The following is a 21,538-nucleotide window of genomic DNA, read 5'->3' on the forward strand; positions in this document are numbered from 1 at the left end:
CTACCAAAAACTTTAAAAAACCATTTTTCAACAAAGTTACCGAAGTGCCAATTTTAAGCATTTTTTGGAAAGTTTCGACCAAAAACAGCATTTTTGGCGAACATTTTCTCCTCAAAAATAAGTAATCATTCCCAAGGAGCCAGTCAGAAATTCAGTCTGAAAATAAGGCTAAAAGGGAATTTTTAGGTGGCAAGCCTATCGTTTTGCCTTAAATCCTTCCACTGGGCTTTAGCAAGTTTGCTTTCATTCTCCACTGAAACCGCGTCGAGCTAATGAATTATAACCTAAAAAACCCTATCATCTGAACAACCCTGGCTGATTTTAACCAGAGGAAATCCGGTCGGACTTCTGTGTGTGAACTACAACAGAATGCTGAGAGACGAGAAATACAAAAAAGAAAACATAATGGAGAGTTGCAGACCCGAAAATGTGGCCAAATACTTCGACGAGAAAATCGAAACTCTGTTCAACAACTCTATGAAAATTGGACATAATTTTTGAGATGGTTCATATTATGACTTCCTATACTAAAGTAAAGCATACACATTTTAGTTGAACATAGTTAATGGTAAAACCTCAGTGCTGAATAAAGTTATAATATGAAAAAAAAATCTTTAATTTTCAGACCTTCGAATTTGCTTTAAAATGTATGATTCTAGCTTTCAAATTAAACACAGAGGCGAAGCTGAGCTTCGCACCACTTGCGATACACAAAATCAAAAGATAATGTGTCTTAAACGAAAATTGAAAAACATGAAGGAATTTTGTTGAAGGCGCAAAATCGTAGGCTCAAAATTCATAAAAAAATTATTGCAACTGTTAGAGAAGTCAATTACCTTCAAAATAAAAGAAGGATTTGGACTTAACTCCATCCATTTCTTTCTGATAACCTTGAATTTTGGTCAAAAATTGAGATACGATAATTCCTTTGTGTACTCAAAAGCGGTTCATTGAATCTTGCAAGTATACAATCTGCATATCCAACAAGAACAATCGGGGATAAAGGCCCTATACGCTATAAAACAAGATCAAACAAAACAACAAAAAACAACGAAACATGCACGCAAAAAATACAAACAATTATCACAATAAAATTACTTGCAGAAAAATTGTAAAAACTTTAAAACCTATGAAAATGACGCACATGCATTAAAAATTATCAGTCGTGAACTTTATACACAACGGTAAGAGAGCTAAATCATAACAAAAAAAAACAAGATAGAAAAAACGCCAAAGAAGGAAGTAAAAAAAAAATGTTTTTCAAAAAAACTCAACCAGAAACAACTACACAGCAGAAACTTGTGCAGAACTTGCTGCAACATTCCGCTGTAAAAAAAGCGAATCAACTTTGCAAAAACAATCTGGAATTTTATCATTTTTTGAAATATTGAAACAATACGTTAAACCATCAACTTGAATCGATTTCATATAAAATTGCTCATACCTAAAATACACCTAACTAATTAAAACTAAAACTAGTTTCACGAACATTTAGATTTAAAAAAATTAGAAACCATGCACCCGAAAAACACTAAAAATTTATTCGCAAAAAAATTTTCTAGCAAAGAATTTATTTCTAACTACAAAATTACAGAATTTGTTACCCGGCAAGAAAGCCGACAAAAATTGGGTCGAAATCAACAAAGCCGACAAAAAATCAAATTACATCTAAAAACTTTTTTAGCTGTAAAACTTATCACTTCAGTCGTTGAAACCAGCTTTTGAATTACAGCTCTTAGACTTGTATCTTGGGTAGAAATAGAGATGCATTTGGAGATGACTAAATTTTAGTCATCCCGTGGACAAAGTTGTTTATGGGAAAAAGTCTAGAACCCGATTGCATTTCCCTTGCTTATCGCGAGGGTAATCAATGCAGGGGTGAAGCTGAGCTTCGCAACACTTGCGATACAAAACAAGAAAGCCCTTAAGCCGGAAAAAAAATCTAAAACGTCGAAAAAACTAGATCCATCAAAATGAAAAACGCTTCTTTTGAAAAACACGCCAAGACAATAGAATGTGAAATTAGCATCGGAAAAAAATACCGAGCGGCAACAAAACCGAAAACACCCTAGCAGAAATTCTTGAAGCCGAAAAAAATCAAAAAGACTTGAGACTTATCAAAAGTTGATAAGTCCCCCTCACACTCAAAACACACACACACGCTCGCACATACAAACTTTTAATTCATCGAAAGACGCAATATGAGGCCATTAAGCCAAGACCTATCAAGCGCAAAAAAAAACCGACAAGAAAATGTTGTCATGAAAATTTATATTTTTTATTAAAATTTTTTAAAACATTTTGTGCATTCTAGAGTGGCTCATAGAAATTACGTTTCCACTAAACAACTTAAAATAGGACAACAAGCAAAATAAATATAAGCCAAAATCATTGGGCAGAATAAATTTTTTAATCCTACAAAGCAAGCTAGAGCCCTAAATGTTCAAAACAAGTAAGATGCATACAACTGAACAAAACTTACGAAAAGGAAACAAAGCCGACGATCTTTGAGCAGACACAAGCTGAGCCGGAAAGAACTGTTCTCCATCTGAGCCGGAAAGAACTGTTAGCCAAAACATCCAAAATCTTGGAACTACAAAAAATGCACCTTTAGATTTTTGCAAAGAATGGCGAAGCAAAACATTGCACTACATGCAATAAAACTCTCTCAACCGAAAAAAGAGAGATGAAAGCCGTAGAAAAAAGTAATGAAAATATATTTGTCTTGATTTTGTTTTGAGTAAAATTCTTTTCATGAAAATGCCAAAAAGTAATACAACTGAGATCTGGTTAACTATTTCCCCCCTTTTGGACCTTGTTAACTATTTTCCCCCTGTGAATGTTTTATTTTTGACAACCAATTCTGAATAAAATATGCATTTCAAAAATGTCAACAATTAAGTGGGTCTTCATTTTCGCGCGTTCGTATTTGTGTTACTCACTATTTATATAATACCCACGAAAGCAATTCTTAATAATATTTTCTAAAAATTGTTTTAAGCTGATGAAAATGTGGCCGCAAAGTTGAATTTCTGAAAATCGAAATAGTGGGGGATATAGTTAACAAGATCCGACAACTGAATGTTAAATAAGCATCAAAGCAAAACTAATAAAGCGGTAAAAAGCCGGCAATTCCTGAGCAGACACGCGTAGAGTCGAAAAAAATTGCTTTTTTTTGAAAAGCTCAAAAACTTTGAAGTCCTCCTCGAAGCACTTAAATTAAACATTTTGCTCCTCGAACGACTGAAAAAGGCATATAAGCCGATATATTATACGCCAAAAGATTAAACACGAACAAAAAGAAAAAAAACGAAAACAAAAACGGATATACTGAAATCAGAGTTGGCAAATTTGCAACCAACATAAAAAACTTGAACAGAACGGGCATTTAAAATGCAGACATGCTCAAAAATTGTCTGTTCTCCATCTGTCTGGTCGTTGACGGAAATAGAGATAAACAAAATTTCAGTCATCCTGTGAACAAAGTTATTCACCGGAAAAAAGTCTAGTACGCGATTGCAATAATCTTGCTTATCGCAAGGGTTATAATGATTATTATCATGATTATGATTATTATAAAAAGATTTGAAATTCACTTTATGAATTTATAAATCCGAAACGAATATGTATATTTCTTGAAATCAATTACACTGCGGTAAACATTTCTTACGTCTGTCTTCGCCTTGCGACTTTGCATCCGACCCGAACTCCAACAGGGCAATGGCATCGAAGCACTTCCTCAGATGGGGCTGCACAGCATGTGGATTTCTTGTCTGGGCCAGAATTTCCAGAAGTTCGTCGTTGGACAAGAAGTAAAACCTGAAAAACAAGAAAAAAATAGAACAAAAGAAAGAAAAAAGAAAGACAGAAAAAAGAGAACATATTTCTCAAGAGTCAAATAAATTCAAAGTTTATTTAAACAGTATTAATTGAAATGATGCTATTCGCTGTTTGCGGGAGAGTTTCACCAAAACTGGAATAGTAATCAACAATGATTTATTCTTTGACTGATTTTAGGTCGAAAAAAACTTCGAATCCGCTTAAAAAATTCTAGATCCGCGCCTGACTTAATGCTCTGACATCGGATCATAAGTTGCTACGAATTGAAATAGCTAATTTTCACCTGAACGAAACACTGACCTTGGGAACCCGACACGCTTCGTTTCCAGGTATTGTTCTAGGCACTTTTGGATCTGGTCCAGGAGTGCATTATTCGTCTGGAACGTCTCCAGAACCCCCGCTTTGGTCGCCGCCCTCAGTGCGTTGGGCAGTTTGTTCACATTGCGCATCACATCTTTCCACGATTTGTCAACTTGCATGAACATCTTGGCTTCGTCTGGCAGTTGTCTGGCAATGTCGGGGGCTGAGAAGATACTCTCGAGGTAGAGCCAGTTGCGCTGGCAATTCAGCCACTCATCCTGCAGAAAAAAAAACACATTTTAAGCCGAAAAAAAATTTCTCAGAGAACTAAAATTTTTAAGTCGTTTTTCGCCATAAAATTGAAAGTAAACGCACCAGAGTTTCGTTGAACAGGGCTAAATTTTTAACCCATTCCTCCACTTTGCCCTTGATGGGACCCACGTGACGGGAGGAAGCAATAGTAGACACATTCACGATGCTGTCATCCAGTAGCACCTGGATGTCGTCAGTGCCTCCGAGGATAAAGACATCCTTGGAGTCCCGATGGTTCAAAACTACAAAGTCAGTCGTCTTCCAAGAGTCCTCGACCTAGGAGAGGCAGCCAAATTTTCAGCATGCTACGAATCTTCAAAAGCTAATGGGCGGGGGCTTTAACAGATAAAAACAGAGCGCGGAATTACAGTAAGGAAAGGACTAATTTTCTTTGGGCTAGGGGTGGCAAACAGCTCACTCCTTACCCCCTCAGGAATTTAACTCCCCAATCATCAAAAGGGTGCCCGTTTGTTACTACTTTAAGACAACAATTTATGCCCGACTAATCCTAACAAACTTCCCTGCGCCATTAGCGTCATTATGTATAAAATTTGAGGAGATAGCCAAAACTTGTCTGCGGTGCAGACATTGTAGTATAAACAAGGTCCCTTTCAGTGATCCCGTGGCGCTCGGAAATTCTATGCGGTCGACCCCAAAAAAAGTCAATTCAATATTCGAAAGTTATTTTAAAAAATCTGCCCCTCCCCCAGAGAAAATCTTAGAATCTCTCCCTGAATAATGAAACAGCTTGAATTGAAATAAAAACTACCATTGAAATCTAGAAAAAAAGGGTCTTTTTACTTATTCCGCCCAAAAATCAAAATTTCAACATCTTGAACTGAAACTATTTTGCTTCAATCTGATTGGCTAAAATTAGGCAATCAAATTTCAGTACCATCTCAAAATATTTTGTTCACAATTTTAAGTCGAATTATAAATAAGCCGAATTGGCCTAAAATGAAGAATTTTTGGTGAACTACTCAAAAACTTTTTTCAAATACGCTCCTGAGTTTTACCCAGATTAGAAAAAAACACCTCCAGGAATAAAAATGACAACCCTCGCATCTGCTCAAAACTCGGCCTTGTGTGAAGTCGGTTTCAAATTAAGATGATCGCATTTATATTAAGCAAATCAACCAGTGCTATCAGTGTTGTTCTAAGCATTTATACATTGAATATTACAAAATCGCAAAATTAAGAATTTGGGACGGAATAAGCAAAAAGACCCAAAAAAAGTTCTCAGATCTTTATGAAAATTTTTACCGAAATAAAACAGTACACGTCATTACCAAAAACTGCTGGGGTGAAAAAATGATTCAACCAAATTTTTTCAAAAATTGCAACAAAAACTAATAGCTGTTGATGTTTCCTTCTAAATCGAGCAAAGTCAAATCCAAGCATGATCAATTGACTATATAAGAGTCGATAATTAACTGCAATTGGGGACTAGGAAATTAGACGATAAGCAAATTAGACAGATCTGGCATTTTAGACGTCACTGCTATAAAAGGGAAAGGGCCAACAAAATTTTTTCTTAATAGTCAAGTTTCACAAATACAAAAAGAGCATAAAATGACAATACCTATCAAACAATTATTTTAAATGAACATAAAATGTCAAACCCGAAAATTACAGAAGAGTTTTGAATTGAATAAATTATGCATAATTCACATGTAAACTTTATCGCCACCGGAATTTAACTATTGTCTGCAAACAATTTTATTTTTCTCGTGCAATTTGTCTGCAAACAATTTTAATCTATCTTACTTTCGTCTGTTTTTTCACAATTGCAGTTTTGTAAAAATGTCGAATTTCCTTTTAAGTGCCTCCATCTAATTTGCTGAGCGTCTAATTTCTCAACCCCCACTGCAATTACCTACAGACAGTCTTTATTTAAGTTTTTTTTCGGGTTTTTACCAAAAGCGTAAATCGGGGATGTTTTCCCTGAATCATCTTAACTCTGAACAATTCTCTCCTGATCGAATATTATATTGACTCAATTTACTTTTTGTTAAATTAAACTCATTAACGGTATGGCAAAAATTGCTCTAAAAACAGCGGAAAAATCTCTAAAAAGTTAAAAAGCTCTAAAATAAAAGCGAAATAATAAAATTACATAATATTCCGCTTGTGCCGTAATCCAACTACCGACAGGGAGAGTAAGAATCTCACATCTTCGAATCTGTGCCATGAATGCTTGAAAATCGTCAAACACCAGTCACCATTATATCAGGGAAAAAGAGTGCTATTTAGGTGCCAATGCTCAAAATGAAATTTCTGACATGTAACGGAGTCGAAACCCCGATTTCGAGATTTGACAGATATTCATTGACACTTAATAAACTGAAAGAGCGAGATGAGAACTATTGACCTCTAACTCATAAGAGACCTGGTTACTTTTGAGGCATCAAGTTACCACGCCCCTCCCCTCTCAACCTCCCCCAAATAGACCAAGTTAAGATTCTCCACCCAGCGTTCAATTTTAATTAAATTTGCTAAGCGCTGCGTGTAAAATGCTCTATTCTGTGAATCGGCTAGGCAGATGTTTTAAATTGAAAACTCATCAAGATAGGGGGGGGGGGGCGACTTATAAAGAGCCTGTGAGGAGAAAAAGAACTGGAAAACTGCCAAGCAGTGGCGGTAGAAAAAATATTCTTTTCCTTTTTTTACATCCCTCACATGGCATTTTGTAGGATCCTTTTTAGTATTCCCTCCCTCTGTTACCTAGTAACGAATTGCCACCTCTATAATCAACTAACTCAACAGTTAAGCACACCAGCGGATTTAGGGGGGATTGAGGACGCTCTCTCTCTCTCTCTCTCTTCCCCCTCAGGGATTCGACCCTCTGCTGACCCAAAAGGGATTCGACACCTGCCAACCCAAAGGGTCGACCCTCTGCAATATTTTGAGATATCCATTTTTGGCTGACTGAACCTAAATTTTTTTAAAAGCGCCTTTGGCGCCACAATATACTAATTTTGAGAGGCAAGCTAGCGCCAAAAAAACGCAATTTTTTGGTCAAAATTTTCCAAAAAAATCCTAAAAAGTCCTTTTTTGGCCGCCTTTCGGTAAAACTTTCAAAAAATTTTGAAAATCCGCTCCCCTCAAAAAAAATCCAAGATTCGCCCCTAGTTAAACATGTGAATTTTGTACCTAGTAACGAATCTCACCCTAAAATATATTTGAACACTGATTACAGGAAAACGCACTAAAGGTATGTAAATATAGGGGGCGAGCATAGTTAAAGAGATCCATTTTGTGTTCACATAATTTTTGTTGGTACTCACATACTTTTTGTTCCTTGTAAAATCAATGAAAGTGTATTTTTACGGACCCACCCCACCTATCGAGAGTAAATAAATCAGCCAAAGTACTGTGCTGATTTTAATTATCCGGACAAAACGAACAAAATTTGAAATTTCAATGCAATTTTTCTCAAATAGTCTTAAGATTAGACAAAAAGTAAAGATAACAAAAATTGCTTAGAATTTTACCAGAATTTTAATTTGGTGCAATTTTTCCCCAAAATTTTCAAACAAAAATATACCCAAAATAGGTCATTTTGGCAATTTTTAGTCAATCAATAATTACGCTAAAACTACCAATTTAACTGGTGAGAAAGTTCTATCAAAAGAAGCCTCTCACACAGCCCAAACAATTTTTTAGAAGGGTAAAATTTTCAAAATTTTGCGTAAAAGTTTGAAGTTTGTTTTTAGCCAAAGTTTTGATTTGTATTGATTAAAAATGACTTTTTTTGGCTATCAACCAAAATTATATTCTTTTAAAAAGATTTTAGAAAGTTTTACCCTTCAAAAACTTTGTTGGGCTGTGTAAGAGGCTTCTTTGAAACTTTAACTATTGATACTTTCCATGTTTTCATACTTGTATCATTATCTTTTCAGAAGACTTGAATTTATACTTCTTCTTCTTATTTCTCAGAAATGAGCCCTTCTAACTTCCCACACGCGTTTTCTTAGAATGATTTCTAACAAGCAGTTGTCTGAGTTGTTCTATACTAATGTTGGTGCGGGGTATATTCACTGACTATCGGAAAAAATTGAATCCAATGAATCTCGAAGCCCAATTATTTCTGCATGTCAACCATGTTTATTGGAATGTCAATACCATTTCATGCATACTAGCAAGATCCGATTGAACAACTTGTTTAAAAAAACCGTTGATTTTTTTGTTTTTGAGTATTTATTGTTTCTGTTCTTATTATGGCTTTTATCAATTTACCATATTTAACCATAATTTTCCATAATTGCCATTATTGCAATAATGTATTGTGAGCGAGAGGCCCATATCCATAATGGATTTTATACCACCATAGTATGGCCATACCATATTTTACAACCCTGGGGAGGGGCGGATTTTTAAAAAAATTTCGAGATTTATTTTTTTTTTCAACTAACTTGGGTAATTTTGCCTGGATGAGAAAAATTTGGCAAAATGGCTTCAGCAGAAATTTTTTTTTTTAATTTTGGTTATTTCGGCCAATAATTTTATCTGCTTGGAATTTTAATTGAAATGCAGGACCATGTTGTTTGAATTTGAGCACATGATTAGCCAATCAAATTCAACCATTTTATTTTGAGTTCAAGAAAGATGTAGAAATACTGATTTTGGGCCGTTTAGTGCATAAGACCGCAAAGCACTAAAAAGACCCTGTTTTGGCCACATTTTTAAATGTTCTGCGCTGCAGGCAAAATTTTGAAAAAACATGCCAAAAAAAGGGTTTTTAGGCACTTTTTAGAAAATTTTGACTAAAAAAATAGCGTTTTTTCGGCGCGAGCTCTCCCTTCAAAACTAGTATATATTGGCGCCAAGGGTCGAAAATTTTTGGGGTCCATCCCAAATATGGATATCTCAAAATAGTACAAAGGGGGGAACAACATGTAACAGTCTAAATTTTGACTTGTGGATTAAATCCTTCCGTTATTTTCCAATGTAATAAATGGTTACATAGCAGTACGTAGACAACCTAGTAAACAGAAAGGCCAATTAGCAGACAAACATTTAAAATTCTATTTTTTAGGTAATTTTTTGGCTAAATTTAAAATAATATCTTAACGGTGCGTATTCATAAGGTTCCAAAATAAAAAATCAGTCCCATAGGTTCCAAAATAAAAAAGCAGTCGCATAAATTCTAAATCTTTTCAATTGGTCAAAAGACTAAATTAGCCGAGTCTCGGTTTAAGGTCGCCGGTGGGCGCGCTACGCGCGCGTCGCCGCTTTGCGGCGATAACCGGCTCTAAATTTCGTATCTAGTCCTACCCTTTGGTGGCAAGCTCGCAACACGTTGGCGGTGCTGCGGCGGTCACTATTCTGCAGCTTGAGTTTATGCTGGTTGAACAGTAAACAATCGATCCATAAATTCGTTGGCTGAAATTTCAACCAATCAGAATTCAAGAAGATAAATTTTGGAACTAATGCGACTGATTTTTTATTTTGGAACCTATGAATATTGGAACCTGTGGGAGGAATTCACCATCTTAACCTTTGGACAATTTTCATTCAGCAAAACTGTTTTGCATGTGTTCTTTCAAATATCGACTTAATTTGACTAAATTTTGCTTGAAAAGTATTTTCCAATTTGTCTGCTTTCTGACGATTAGGAAATGGATGTAGTCTGTTTGGTGGCCGCACACGAATGTTAATCCTTCTACAAATGCGTAATATGTATATAGATATTTTGCTGCTATACGGCAGTTACAATTGCTAGCTCTGTTTATATACCACTTCTGTTCACGGTCATCAAGCCCGCGTGGCCTAATGGATAAGGCGTCTGGCTCCTAACCAGAAGATTGCGAGTTCGAGTCTCGCCGCGGGTAAGTTTTTTATTTGCTCAGTTGAATTCGTTTCCTTATGGAATTTAGGAAAAACATTTTTGTCCAATGAAAAAACATTTGTCTCGTAAATATCGTAAAGATCAGGGGCGGATCTAGGATTTTCTAGAGGGGGATGTACTTCTCGAGATAAGGGCGGGTGGGAGGGGGGGGGGGAGAGGGATGAGATGAAAAATGCAACGCCCCCTCCCCCTAAATCCGCCACTGGTAAAGATCGTTAAGAAAATTCCAGGAATCTTGAAGAAGAAAAACAAATAATGCAAGTCAAACCTTAGCGCTTTGAGTAAACCAAGGTCTTTGTCACTTGCGTTCGATTACGAACACAACCCAAAAGTTTTCAGAAAATAAATTTAGAAAAAAAATCAAATTTTTTGGTATATGGAAAAAAAAGGCACCCTTTAAAATGTGAGGGCACAAATTCTTTCTGAATTGCCGTTTAATTCCCTTTTGCAGTTTTCCCAATTTATTCAAGGCGCATTTTTCATTTTCATTTTTCATAATTATTTGGGTGGGGGGGGGGGGTTGTTTAACCGAAAAGACCCAAACTTGATGTCATAGGCTATTTGGAACCCGGCTCTTTTCCACCCCCCCACCTTTCAAAATATCGATTTTTATGTTTGTTTTACCTGTAATTACGGCTAAATGCGTGACGTTACGCTGTAAAGTATGAAGAACAAATCTGTTCATAATTGTCAATTTGTTCACCATGCCAATTTTCATTGCATTATGACAACGTTAAATAAGGTTTTCAAAAATGAGTTTGCAGGGGGGGGGGGGGGGGGACTGGAAAAGAGCCTGGAACCCTTATTGGGAACTATAGTTAAACGCGCCAAATAAAATCAAAAACAAAATTTAATTCAAAATCATCCCACCTTCTTCAGCATAGCCTCCAGTGACGCTTCACTTGACGCCTGGGCCGAAATCTCCTGCAGCTTCTCAGAGTGTTCGAACGCATTGATTCCTATCAGGAACCCCAGTGTCATCGGATTCTCCTCATTAAACGTGTGCTGCAGAGTCGCGTGAATTTGCTCCCAATGCCTCGATTTGAACTCCCTATTGTGAAGGTCAACAATCACGGGCATTTTGGCCTTCATAGAGTCGACACGTGTTTTCAGAATTGGCACTATCGTGTTCGGTGGCAGACCTTTTTCAAGTTGGTTCACGTACTTCTGGAACTTGGTCACACTGCTATTCATTTCTTCAGCATCTAAACCCAGGAGACTGTCTTCTAACCATTTAGCATACATAACGTCCCATTCTTGAACTGAATCCCACAAAAGTTGTTTCAGTTTCAGCTCCGACGAAACTTCCTCCAGTTCTTCGAATCTCGTGACCTCCACTTTGAAGTTTTTCTGGTATGATTTGAACTGGTAAGCTTTGTTTTGCAGCTGAATCATTTTGTCCTGAAGCTTCTTCAGTTTGAGAATAATCGTTTCTTTGTCGGCATCTTTGTCCAAAATTTTTGGATCCTGAAAATATATCAACTTTGGAAGACATCTTAAAAATTTAAGAATGACTTTCTGATTATGACAATGAAAATTCGTTTCTAAACTATTGAATGAAACGATAGTGAAAAAAGGACACATTAAATGAATAATGATGATATTGATCTAACTTCGATGAAACCCCTCCCCTCCCCTTTTTCTAAAAAATTCTATGTTTTGGTGAATTTAGCAATTTTAAACAGTTATAAATGAGTGTTTAATATTTCAGAAACTGAATAAAGGTCGCATTTTGAAGTCTCATCGAATTTTACCCGTGCACGGTGAAAAAATTTAACAATGTGAACAAGGTTGACGGGTGAGAAGGAGGAGGAAAAGAAAAAAACCGCCAATTAAATTACCGTTTCGTGGTTCAAATTGCGCAATGCTGCAATTTCCAAGTGTAAATCCTTAAAGCACACTCAAATATTTATTTTTTTAAAAAATTTTATTGAAAAAATTAAATCACCGTAAATCTCTAAAACGTTCGTGACTGTAACAAAGTTCGTCTTTTTTCGACTTCAGACAAATTTCGACTTTTTTTTATTTTTTTTTTTTTTTACAATTTTCGACTTTTTTCGACTTCAGACAAATTTCGACTTTTTTACAATTTTCTTTTATCGGTTATATTGAAAGCCGAGAATCGATCCGACTCAGGTAAGTTTGCAGTGATTATATTCCGGTAAGAACCCAATCACAGGAATTCAATTGAACTCATTTGACATTCATAGCATTTAGTTAATATTTCATTTGACCTTTAAGCGGGTTGAATTATTATTAATTAATTTGACCTTGAAAAACAGACTAACCTGTGACTCCTGTTTGACCTCCTTGACCACTTTGTTCAGCTCCAGAATATCCTTCTCGATCTCTTTGCAGAACAGGTCCAGATTGGCGTCTCGCTCCCCCACGGCCTTGTCAATCGCATTCTTCAAAGTAGTGATGCTCCCATTTAAAGTGTCGAACAACACTCGGTCGGCGGGGGGGTGGGGCACTTCGTACTTTTCAATCAGCTTGTACATGGACTTGACAATCTCAGCCTCAACGTCCAAACTGTCTATCTGAAAACACAATTTTGTTAACAGTTTCCCCTATTATGGCATATCATGGCTATTATAGTCAAGAATTCCACCCCATATAAAGAACTCAGTCAACGGTTAAGCACATACAATTTTGCATCTAGTAACAACCCCCCTTTTCGCAATAAGGGAAAATAGTAAACAAGATCTCAGAAATGTTACAAAAGATACGCTTTATATTCGAATTTTGAAAATATTTTTTAACATTGATCTATCGAATGTTGCCTGCCTTGAGTCGCTTGATATGATGAAAAATAAAAAAATTGAAAATTCTAATCTGGTGTGTTTAAAATGATCTGGTTTCTAATTTGGTTTTTTTATAAATAAAAAATAAATCCCCGTACATTTTGCTGATGACATAAGGATCCATCATTTAAAGGGAGCGGGTTATAATTGGAATGACCGGGATCCAGATTTCCCAATGAATAGAAGCAATAATTAGAACGAGTAGCAATGATGACTATTTAGTCGACTAAATGATGATATTGATTACAATACCTCGTTGTTTTCAACCTAATAACAAATGAAAAACGTGTTTGTTTTTTTTTAGCTAAAGTAAATGTGTACATACTGAGAAACAAAATCGCAGAGTCGGATTGCCAAAATTTCCTCAAGCACCAACTCGGCATCCTTACTTTTGACATTTAAATCATAACTTGGCGAATATGATATAACATTAAAATCAAGATTAATTAGTGAAATCTACAAAAACAAAAAAACTCCTCTGATCTTTTCGATAAAAAGCGATGACGCCTCAAAACGGAAAAGGCCCATAATTATACGTTGCAAGCTCTTGATAAAGGAATCCATACCAACATTTTTAGCGGATTCCAGTCTATATGGAGGGGTTGGATACTGTCTTTAAAGGATTCGACTCTTGGTCTCGAAAGGGATATTTTACGTCATCTTTTTTTGTTCAAAAATTCAAAAATATTTCTGAGGCACCTTTCGCGCCAGTAAATACTTAAATATAAGCAAAAAAAAACGCGTTTTTTGGTCATAACTTTCCAAAAGTGCTCACAAACTTTATATTTGGCCATTTTCTTCAAAAAACCAGAGGCCAAAAACCAGAGCTCAGAAAATCATAATTTGGTCGACCTAAAAAGAGGTCGACAAAATTTTCTATTTTTTTTGCGAAAAACCAACTCTCCTTTTGAGAAAATCCTAGATCCAAGCCTGACTGGGAACTGTCTTTGACCTCGTTATGACATAGTAAAAAAAATCTTGGAATCATTTATTTTTTGTCTCATAATTAGTTATGACTCATTACTTACCCTTTCTTGTATCTGGTCCAGGAAGGTGAGACAGTCTACGTAGTCTATGGTGGTCTCTGGTCTGATCTGCAACTTGTACACGCCACTGTCTGCCTCCTCCAGGATCTTATCCAGCTTCTGCCGCGCAATAGTCGGCAACACCAGATTCAACGCCTGGAAAAAAGTACACCAAGCATGAACTCACTGGTAGGGCGACACAGGCGACAATTCGTGACGAGCGACAATTCGTAACAAGGCATTGGCCAGCAGAATACGCTTGCTCCGCTTCGGTTACATCCGGCACGAGAGAAATACTGCGGGTGAATCAGTATCACCCGCTTAATCGACTGCTACGAAATGTCGCTTGTTACTCTTCAAATTTTAGCTACTGTTCTTTCCAATTAGTTGTACAAAACATGTGATACCCCAGCATTTCATAATGGCTTATTTTTAAAAGATATTTCAAGAGGTTAAAAAATTTTATGTAGACCACAATATTCTCATCGCTTTTCGCTTATGAGAGTTAATCGCTTCTTGGGTTATTCAATTTTGCGAGTTTACTTTTTTATAAAGGACAAAAACTTGTCAGAGCAAAAATTTATTGTTCTGACTTTCAAAGAAAGTGAGGCATATATATATGCTTAAAGTGGTTTTTTGTATTATTTAGACCAATTTTACAACAAAATTTGTCAACTGTGAGGAATCTACCCAGAAAGGTCCTTGCTTTAGCCTAAACTCCATTGGCGAACTAAATACCGAACCATACTAAAAACTAAATTATATTATAAAATCAAAAGCAAGCTGGGGCCTAAGACACTAAGTCAAGAAAAATTCATAGCATTGTTGCACTAGCATTGTTATCACACGAATATCACACTAGCATTGTTGCTCCCATTTTTTACTACAATCTTTTGATTAACCGGCAGATCCAATTCATGTTTGATGGAACCAAATCAATTTTGGTTCCATCAAATCATATCCTGATCAAAAACTAAAATTCAATCTTTTGTAGACAAAAGCGAGATCACGCTCATGGTATTTTTGAAAAGCATAAAATGATTAAATTTTTAAGTTTATAATAGATATGAGCTGCTGAAATGTATTCTTAAACTAAAGAATTTTAATCGGAAACTTAAATGAATGAACTATTCAATTCTTAAAACAATCAAAATGACGAGCAAATCTGATTGCAACCTGTTCTCAGCTTGTGTCAAGCTGACTGCAGCTTGACACTCGAATGATCGAAAATCGCAGCAGAATTTTTGCTCCTATTCTCTACCACAAAAGTTTGATTAACCGGCGGATCCAATTCGTGATTGCTGGAACCAATTCAATTTAGACGGAATCAAATCAAATCTTCAAAAGAAAAATTTAAAAAAATCATTCTTCTGCAAACAACGGTGAGATCACGGTCATGATATTTCTGAAAAGCATAAAATGTTTAATTTTTTAAGTTTATAATAGATATGAGCTGCTGAAATGTATTCTTAAACTAAAGAATTTTAATCGGAAATTTTCGTGAATGAACTATTCATTTCTTCAAACACTAAAGGTAACAAGTAAATCTGATTGCAGCTTGCTCTCAGCTTGACATTCAATTGATCGAACATCGCAGTAGCTTTGTTGCTACTAAAGTTCATTTTTTAGACAACGGCGAGATCAAGGTCATGATAATTTCGAAAAGTATAAACTGTTTAAATTTTTAAAATTATAATAGATATGAGCTGCTGAAATGTATTCTTAAATTGAAATTTTACTCGGAAATTTCCTTGAATGAACTATTCAATTCTCAAAGACCAAAAGCAACAAGTAAATCTAATTGCAGCTTTCTCTCTTGAAGATTTTGTAAACATAGAAAAAGAGAATTTTTCGATTGCATGTCGGACGTTCAAACGTTTACAATATATTGAAAATCTGTCACATACAATACCCGATACAAACACTTGTGAAATGTTGAAAAAAAACTAGGCGAAACAAAATTTCCAAGTCTCAAAAAACAACTAGGGTCTAACTAAAGCTGGAGGCACGTGAAACCAACTGATGGAACCAACTCAATTTGGATGGAACCAATTAAATTGACCAATTGATAAAACCAATTCAATTTAGGCGGAATCAAATTCAAATCATATCTTACAAAAAAGGCGAAAATACAAAAAAATAGTTTTTTTTTGTAGACAACGGCGATATCACGGTCATGATATTTGTGAAAAGTATAAATTGCTTAAATTTTAAAAATTATAATAGATATGAGCTGCTGAAATGTATTCTGAAATTGACAATTTTTACTCGGAAATTTTCTTGAATGAACTACTCCATTCTTGAAACACCAATAGTAACGAGTAAACTTTTTTAAATCAAAAATTAACATTATATTGAAAATCTGTCGCGTACAAAACCCGATACAAGCACTTGCGAATTGTTGAAAAAACACTAGATGGACCAAAACTGCGCATGTCTAAAAAAAACTACGGTCTACTTAAAGCTGGAGGTACGTGTTTGATATTGAATCATTTTGCTATACTGATGCGGCACGAAACGTGTGATTTCAAAAAGCGAACTTTGCCCAAAGCCGTAGTTGTCTTTCTGCAAAAAAACGTGAGAAGAGAATAAAATTTTGAGATAATCAATTTTCCCAAGGAGATAACATTAATCTCTTAGAATAAAATAAGGATCACCGCTTCTGCAGGAACATTTGTCGCAAGCGGTTCTTCCAATTGAATTTTTCATCATAGATTTGATTGTGTAAATTTTTAGAAAATTTAAGCTTCTAAAAAATGGTCAAGTGTTCAAGAAACGGTCAAAAGAGTTTCCAAAATCAAAAACTTTTTTCTGCAAAAAGCAGGTTATGGCCGCTTGAGGAGATAAAAATCCCAAATCCGGGTTTCTCGATTGAACGCTTTATTTGAGAATTGGCACAATAGTTTTCGAGAAAATTCAAAAAAAAATTCCATTAACGGTTTAAGTTTCAAATTTTGACTTGTTTGAAGGCCATAACTTTTTTCTTAAACAAACTTGGCATGGCCAATTAACCTGTTCATAGACAAAACAACAACCTTTTTTTCGATTAAACCGATGATATCAGATTCGGCAGGATAGTTAGTGAAAAAAGTCCAAAAAACTGTCAACAAATCAAAAATTTGACGGCTCAGATTTGGGAGGGTAGTTTTCGGGAAAAGTTTTCAAAAAACAAATGGTCAAAAAATCAAAATTTTGACGTTTCTGTCTAAACTTTTGGTATCAGAAAAATTTGGGAGTAGTCAATAAGCAAATGAGCTTGCTACAACCGTTTTTTGAATTGAACTTAAAATCTCAAATGTGGCAGGGTAGCTTTAAAAAAGGGTCAAGAAACTAAGTGGTAACTTGGTCTTATTTTATCTTTCAGGAATACTGCAATTTTCGACACAATTTCCAATATATATCACATATGTGATAGCGGAAAACATTATTAAATAGATGCTAAAAGTGAAATATCTCAGGGCGTAAAATTGTTTAAAAAACCGGAAAATTCCAAAATAGGATTCTTACATCGAGGCATCTTAGTGGAGAGGGAACAAGCAGGTTCTTGAGATCTGTCGTCTCCACCATCAACATCCCAAGCGGCCTCTTTTCCTTGATCTTCATCGCCTGAGCATGTTGCATGTGGTATTTCTCCAACGACTTCCCAAAGAACTCCACTTCTAAACACAGAGCAAATTGACAGTTAACATTTTGACTTTGGATATAGGATCTTAACGGCTATGATTTTCAAAAAAAATTATTTGGTGTGATGTCTATGAAGCGAAATGCCGCAATGATACACTGTACGACTCATTAAGCAACATACCGTGATCTTCGGTGCCTAGTTTCTCGATATCCAGGCGTTCGTTTTCGTAATAGAAAGACTCAAAAGGTCCAAACGTCTCTTTGTATAAGAAAGCAGCGTCAAACGCAGTTGCTACAGCTTCCTAAAACATCATCGTTACTCATGAAATCTTTGACTCGCATTGAATCATTCAGATGGTATGAAACAAAATTATGAAACAGCGTTATGTAATCGCAGACCTTGACGCTTTCGATGATGCTTAGCAGATGTTTGTCGTCGTCAAACATAGCTTGCAATTGGGGTCCCTCGCCACAAGACTTTTCCTCGTATCTGTCGTTTATTTTGGGACTGGTGAACGCGTCAAAATACTTATCGGGCACCAAATTCTCAACCGACAGAACACTGTCCTGGAAATGCTTAATGATTTCGTTCAGGCTGTCAACGAAAGTTGTTCGGTCAGGTTTGAACATGAGACCTTTGTCGCCGGAGTCCATGGTCATTTCGGAAAAGAACATCGGAACGACTTCTTTCTCCTTCGGATCGTCTTCGCCCGCCTCTTCTCGTTCGGCTTGAGCTGCCTTTTCGGCTTCCTCTCTAGCCTAAAAAAAGTAATTGTTAAAAATTTTCTCCCTGAAAAATGAACGTTTGCTCCAAAACTGTGCTTTTATGCTAGTACATTAATGATGCCGCGACCTGATAATATATGTTGAATATTCGCTTTTGTGAAAAAATTTTGCCGCAATTTGAACTGGTTTTGGTAGAACTATTTAGGTAGACTTTTGCTTTTGAAGTCACAAACCCATTAAACAATCAAAACATTGCAGTGTTAAAAATCTACCAAAACTTAGCAAAAAAATATTTAGGTGAGAGAGAAACACAATGAAAGGAAAGTGGAAAAGTGAAGATGACATGCGACTTCAGAGTTTCAGACCTCGTCCAAGTTGGAATTCGTGGACGAATTCAGAGAAGAGTTGGATTCCTGGAATTGAACAGTTAATAAAACTGAAGTTTATTAACACATATTATTAAAGAAATAACATAAAAGAAGTTTATTTTCAAGCTAATTACTCGAGTTACTTAATTTGCAGCACAGATATGCAGCACTTATTTTTCGGGGATCAAAAATTACCCTGGGGTTGGCCATTATTTCTGAGAAAAAGGGCTCAAAATTATCAGGGGGTCCCACAATATCAAACAAGACACTCGCTCTCGCAATTGCAATCAGTTCCGATGAATATCCGAAACTGAGCCAAAACCGAGCCACCAAAATTCTTGAACATTAAAATTGGTAGGAACTCTGTAATTTCATACAGACTACAATTTTTTGGAGCTCTCAAAAACGGCATGATTTTCTAAAACGCTGGTTATCAGTTTTGTCATAAAAAATTCCGGCGTAGAATTTGCGTTGTGAGAGCCCCGACAATTAAGTAGTGGCGATTAAAAGAAACAAAATTAATTATAAGAAAAAATGTTAGATAACTTGAAGATGTCTGTCAAAATTAAATGAGTACTATACTAATTTATTACTGCGAACAATAACGGCTTCAAAAGAAACCGGTAAGGCCGGAATTTCCCATTCAGGATCTCTGTCCTTTCCGCAGGAAAAGGGCGACCACAAAATGAACGGCATTCGGCTTTGTTCAACAGACCCTAAAACTTTTCGAAACGCGCCCTGGACAACCTATACAGATATGAATTTCAAATGACTGGGTCTTGAAAAAAAAAACGTTGAGTTTGACTTGGTTCTGCATAGCGGGAATGTTATAGACAATTTCATTTTCTTTAACTTTACTTTTTTAAAACCTTTTATAAGCATATTTCATTTTTTACTGACCTTTTCCTGTTCCTTCCTCTCGGCGAGTGTCATCTCGGCCTCCTCTTCTGTGAGCTGTTGAGGGATGCCCAACTGCATGGCCTGTATTTCCTCCTGGGAGGGGGTGCGCTTCACTTGTTCACTCAGATAAGTCAGCAGAGTGGACACTGAATTGATGGCCAGAATGTGCATAGTGTTTACTATCAGGTAGTCTCCCAGTCGGATGAAGCTGAAACAATCAATCAAATGATTACTAAGTTATCACAAACTATTATGCCTTAAGTGAAGAGAATCTCAGTTCTGCCAAAGGCTGCTGAGCCTCAAAAACAGTCCGACAGAATACCTTCTTTCTTTCCTAACAAATCATAAACCAAGTAGCAATTTGAGACTAAGATTAAGAGATTAAGACCATTTATCCACGAGGGAAAGGACCAAAATACGAGCTCATCACAGCGAACCGCTGTTGTGCCCCTGCTTGAGAACTACATGCAATTTTTTTAGTTATTTTTCTGGGCTGGGTAATGGTGCCTCACCCGCAAGCAACGAGCACAGATCATGGCGGGCCTCGAATATCCGACCTTTCGATTGAGAGGCGGAGACGTAACCACTTCACCGACGTCACAATAACAATCAGATAAGTCCCCTAAGTCACAACTGAAGAATCACTTTATTGAGAAATTCAATTAATCGTAATTTACAAATAAAATACAAAAAAGATCTAGAGTTGAGTTATCAAGATTTTTATGAAAATTTCGGGAAAAAAAATCTGACCTTTGTACTTGGCGTATTAATTCTGTGGATCATAGATAGCATCAAAGCTAATTGAAAAGATGAATATATTGCTCCGACCGCCCTCCTAATTGTGGGAAGGAACTATCGTGCAGGGTTGATTTTTTGCCACAAAAAGAGTTCGTAGGGGTCATTTGATGTGTTATATTGAAATCCCTTCAGACTTCAGATCGATTCACAAAATAAAATTTAAAAGTTTTCTCAGTGTCGAATTTTATTGATTTTCAGACTATTTTTCTATTCTTTGAAAACTTAATTCTGATTGGCGAACATACTTTTTTTTAGTCCTTCCGCAGTTAGGGATTCCCTCCTTACGAAATATGCATACCGGGAAATTATATCTTGGGAAACTAAATCACTATGGCGAGCGGCTTTCTTCTTTCGCCTTGATCAATAATCTGGTGTTTTCTAACAATAAAAAAAATAATAAATTGTTTCCAAGTGAAGTCATTACAAGAACGGAATAACAAATTCAGAAATTTTATACAAAAACGTCACTTGAGAGAGCGCCATAAGACTAGATTAAGCCTGTTTTCGGGTGTCTCAGACACAATAAAATCCAAAAACACCGATGACCGCAGAAATAATTTTAGAAAAACTCGAACAAGTCTGTGCTTAAAGATCTGATAGAAAAGTCCAAACTGGGCAACACAATCAACTCAGTTATTCAGTCCAGAAGGCCCAAATGGTAGGGACATTTTCTCAGAATGAATAAGAAAAGTTGTCGAAGACGAAGTTGCATTTTTCATCAGAATTCTGCAAAGACTGCCAAAAACAGAAGACAGCGGAGAACTCTTGTTCAAGATGTCGTATTGGTTGGCAATAATGCCTGGTTTAAGCTCAACATAACAGAAAAAAAAAACAGACTCCATTGTTTATGACCTCTGGGACAGAAAAAACAAACGAACTGTTCCGGTCTTAATTAAAAACGCTGTTGTGTCGTAGATTAAGAACTACATACACTTTTGGTTATTTTTGAAGGCTGAGAAATGTAATCTCATCCTAAGACAACAAGCTCGG

General features: G+C 36.1%; 3 protein-coding genes and 1 non-coding gene across 5 annotated transcripts in view; 3 read left to right on the forward strand and 1 right to left on the reverse strand.

Annotated features, from left to right (window-relative positions):
* Positions 1-21,538, forward strand: part of LOC134846552 (centrosomal protein of 41 kDa-like) — a 604,453-nt gene that overhangs the window by 174,373 nt on the left and 408,542 nt on the right. The window lies entirely within an intron of this gene.
* The window catches only part of LOC134846553 (dynein axonemal heavy chain 6-like), a 115,031-nt gene that overhangs the window by 90,593 nt on the left and 2,900 nt on the right, over positions 1-21,538 (reverse strand). The window contains exons 7-16 of the mRNA XM_063863938.1: positions 19,751-19,958; positions 18,156-18,515; positions 17,938-18,058; positions 17,640-17,791; positions 14,136-14,288; positions 12,592-12,843; positions 11,174-11,770; positions 4,516-4,728; positions 4,141-4,418; positions 3,671-3,819 (exon numbers count right to left, since the gene is read on the reverse strand). Of these exons, the coding sequence (XP_063720008.1) occupies positions 3,671-3,819; positions 4,141-4,418; positions 4,516-4,728; positions 11,174-11,770; positions 12,592-12,843; positions 14,136-14,288; positions 17,640-17,791; positions 17,938-18,058; positions 18,156-18,515; positions 19,751-19,958 (2,483 nt within the window). The remainder of the gene's footprint in view (positions 1-3,670; positions 3,820-4,140; positions 4,419-4,515; positions 4,729-11,173; positions 11,771-12,591; positions 12,844-14,135; positions 14,289-17,639; positions 17,792-17,937; positions 18,059-18,155; positions 18,516-19,750; positions 19,959-21,538) is intronic.
* The window catches only part of LOC134846551 (uncharacterized), a 138,965-nt gene that overhangs the window by 80,343 nt on the left and 37,084 nt on the right, over positions 1-21,538 (forward strand). The gene's annotated exons all lie outside the window — the stretch shown is intronic.
* On the forward strand, positions 10,214-10,286 carry Trnar-ccu (transfer RNA arginine (anticodon CCU)). Its single transcript has one exon. It is a non-coding gene; the product is annotated as a tRNA-Arg (tRNA).

This window comes from Symsagittifera roscoffensis, chromosome 5 (assembly GCF_963678635.1).
Source record: "Symsagittifera roscoffensis chromosome 5, txSymRosc1.1, whole genome shotgun sequence".
Taxonomy (NCBI): domain Eukaryota; kingdom Metazoa; phylum Xenacoelomorpha; order Acoela; family Convolutidae; genus Symsagittifera; species Symsagittifera roscoffensis.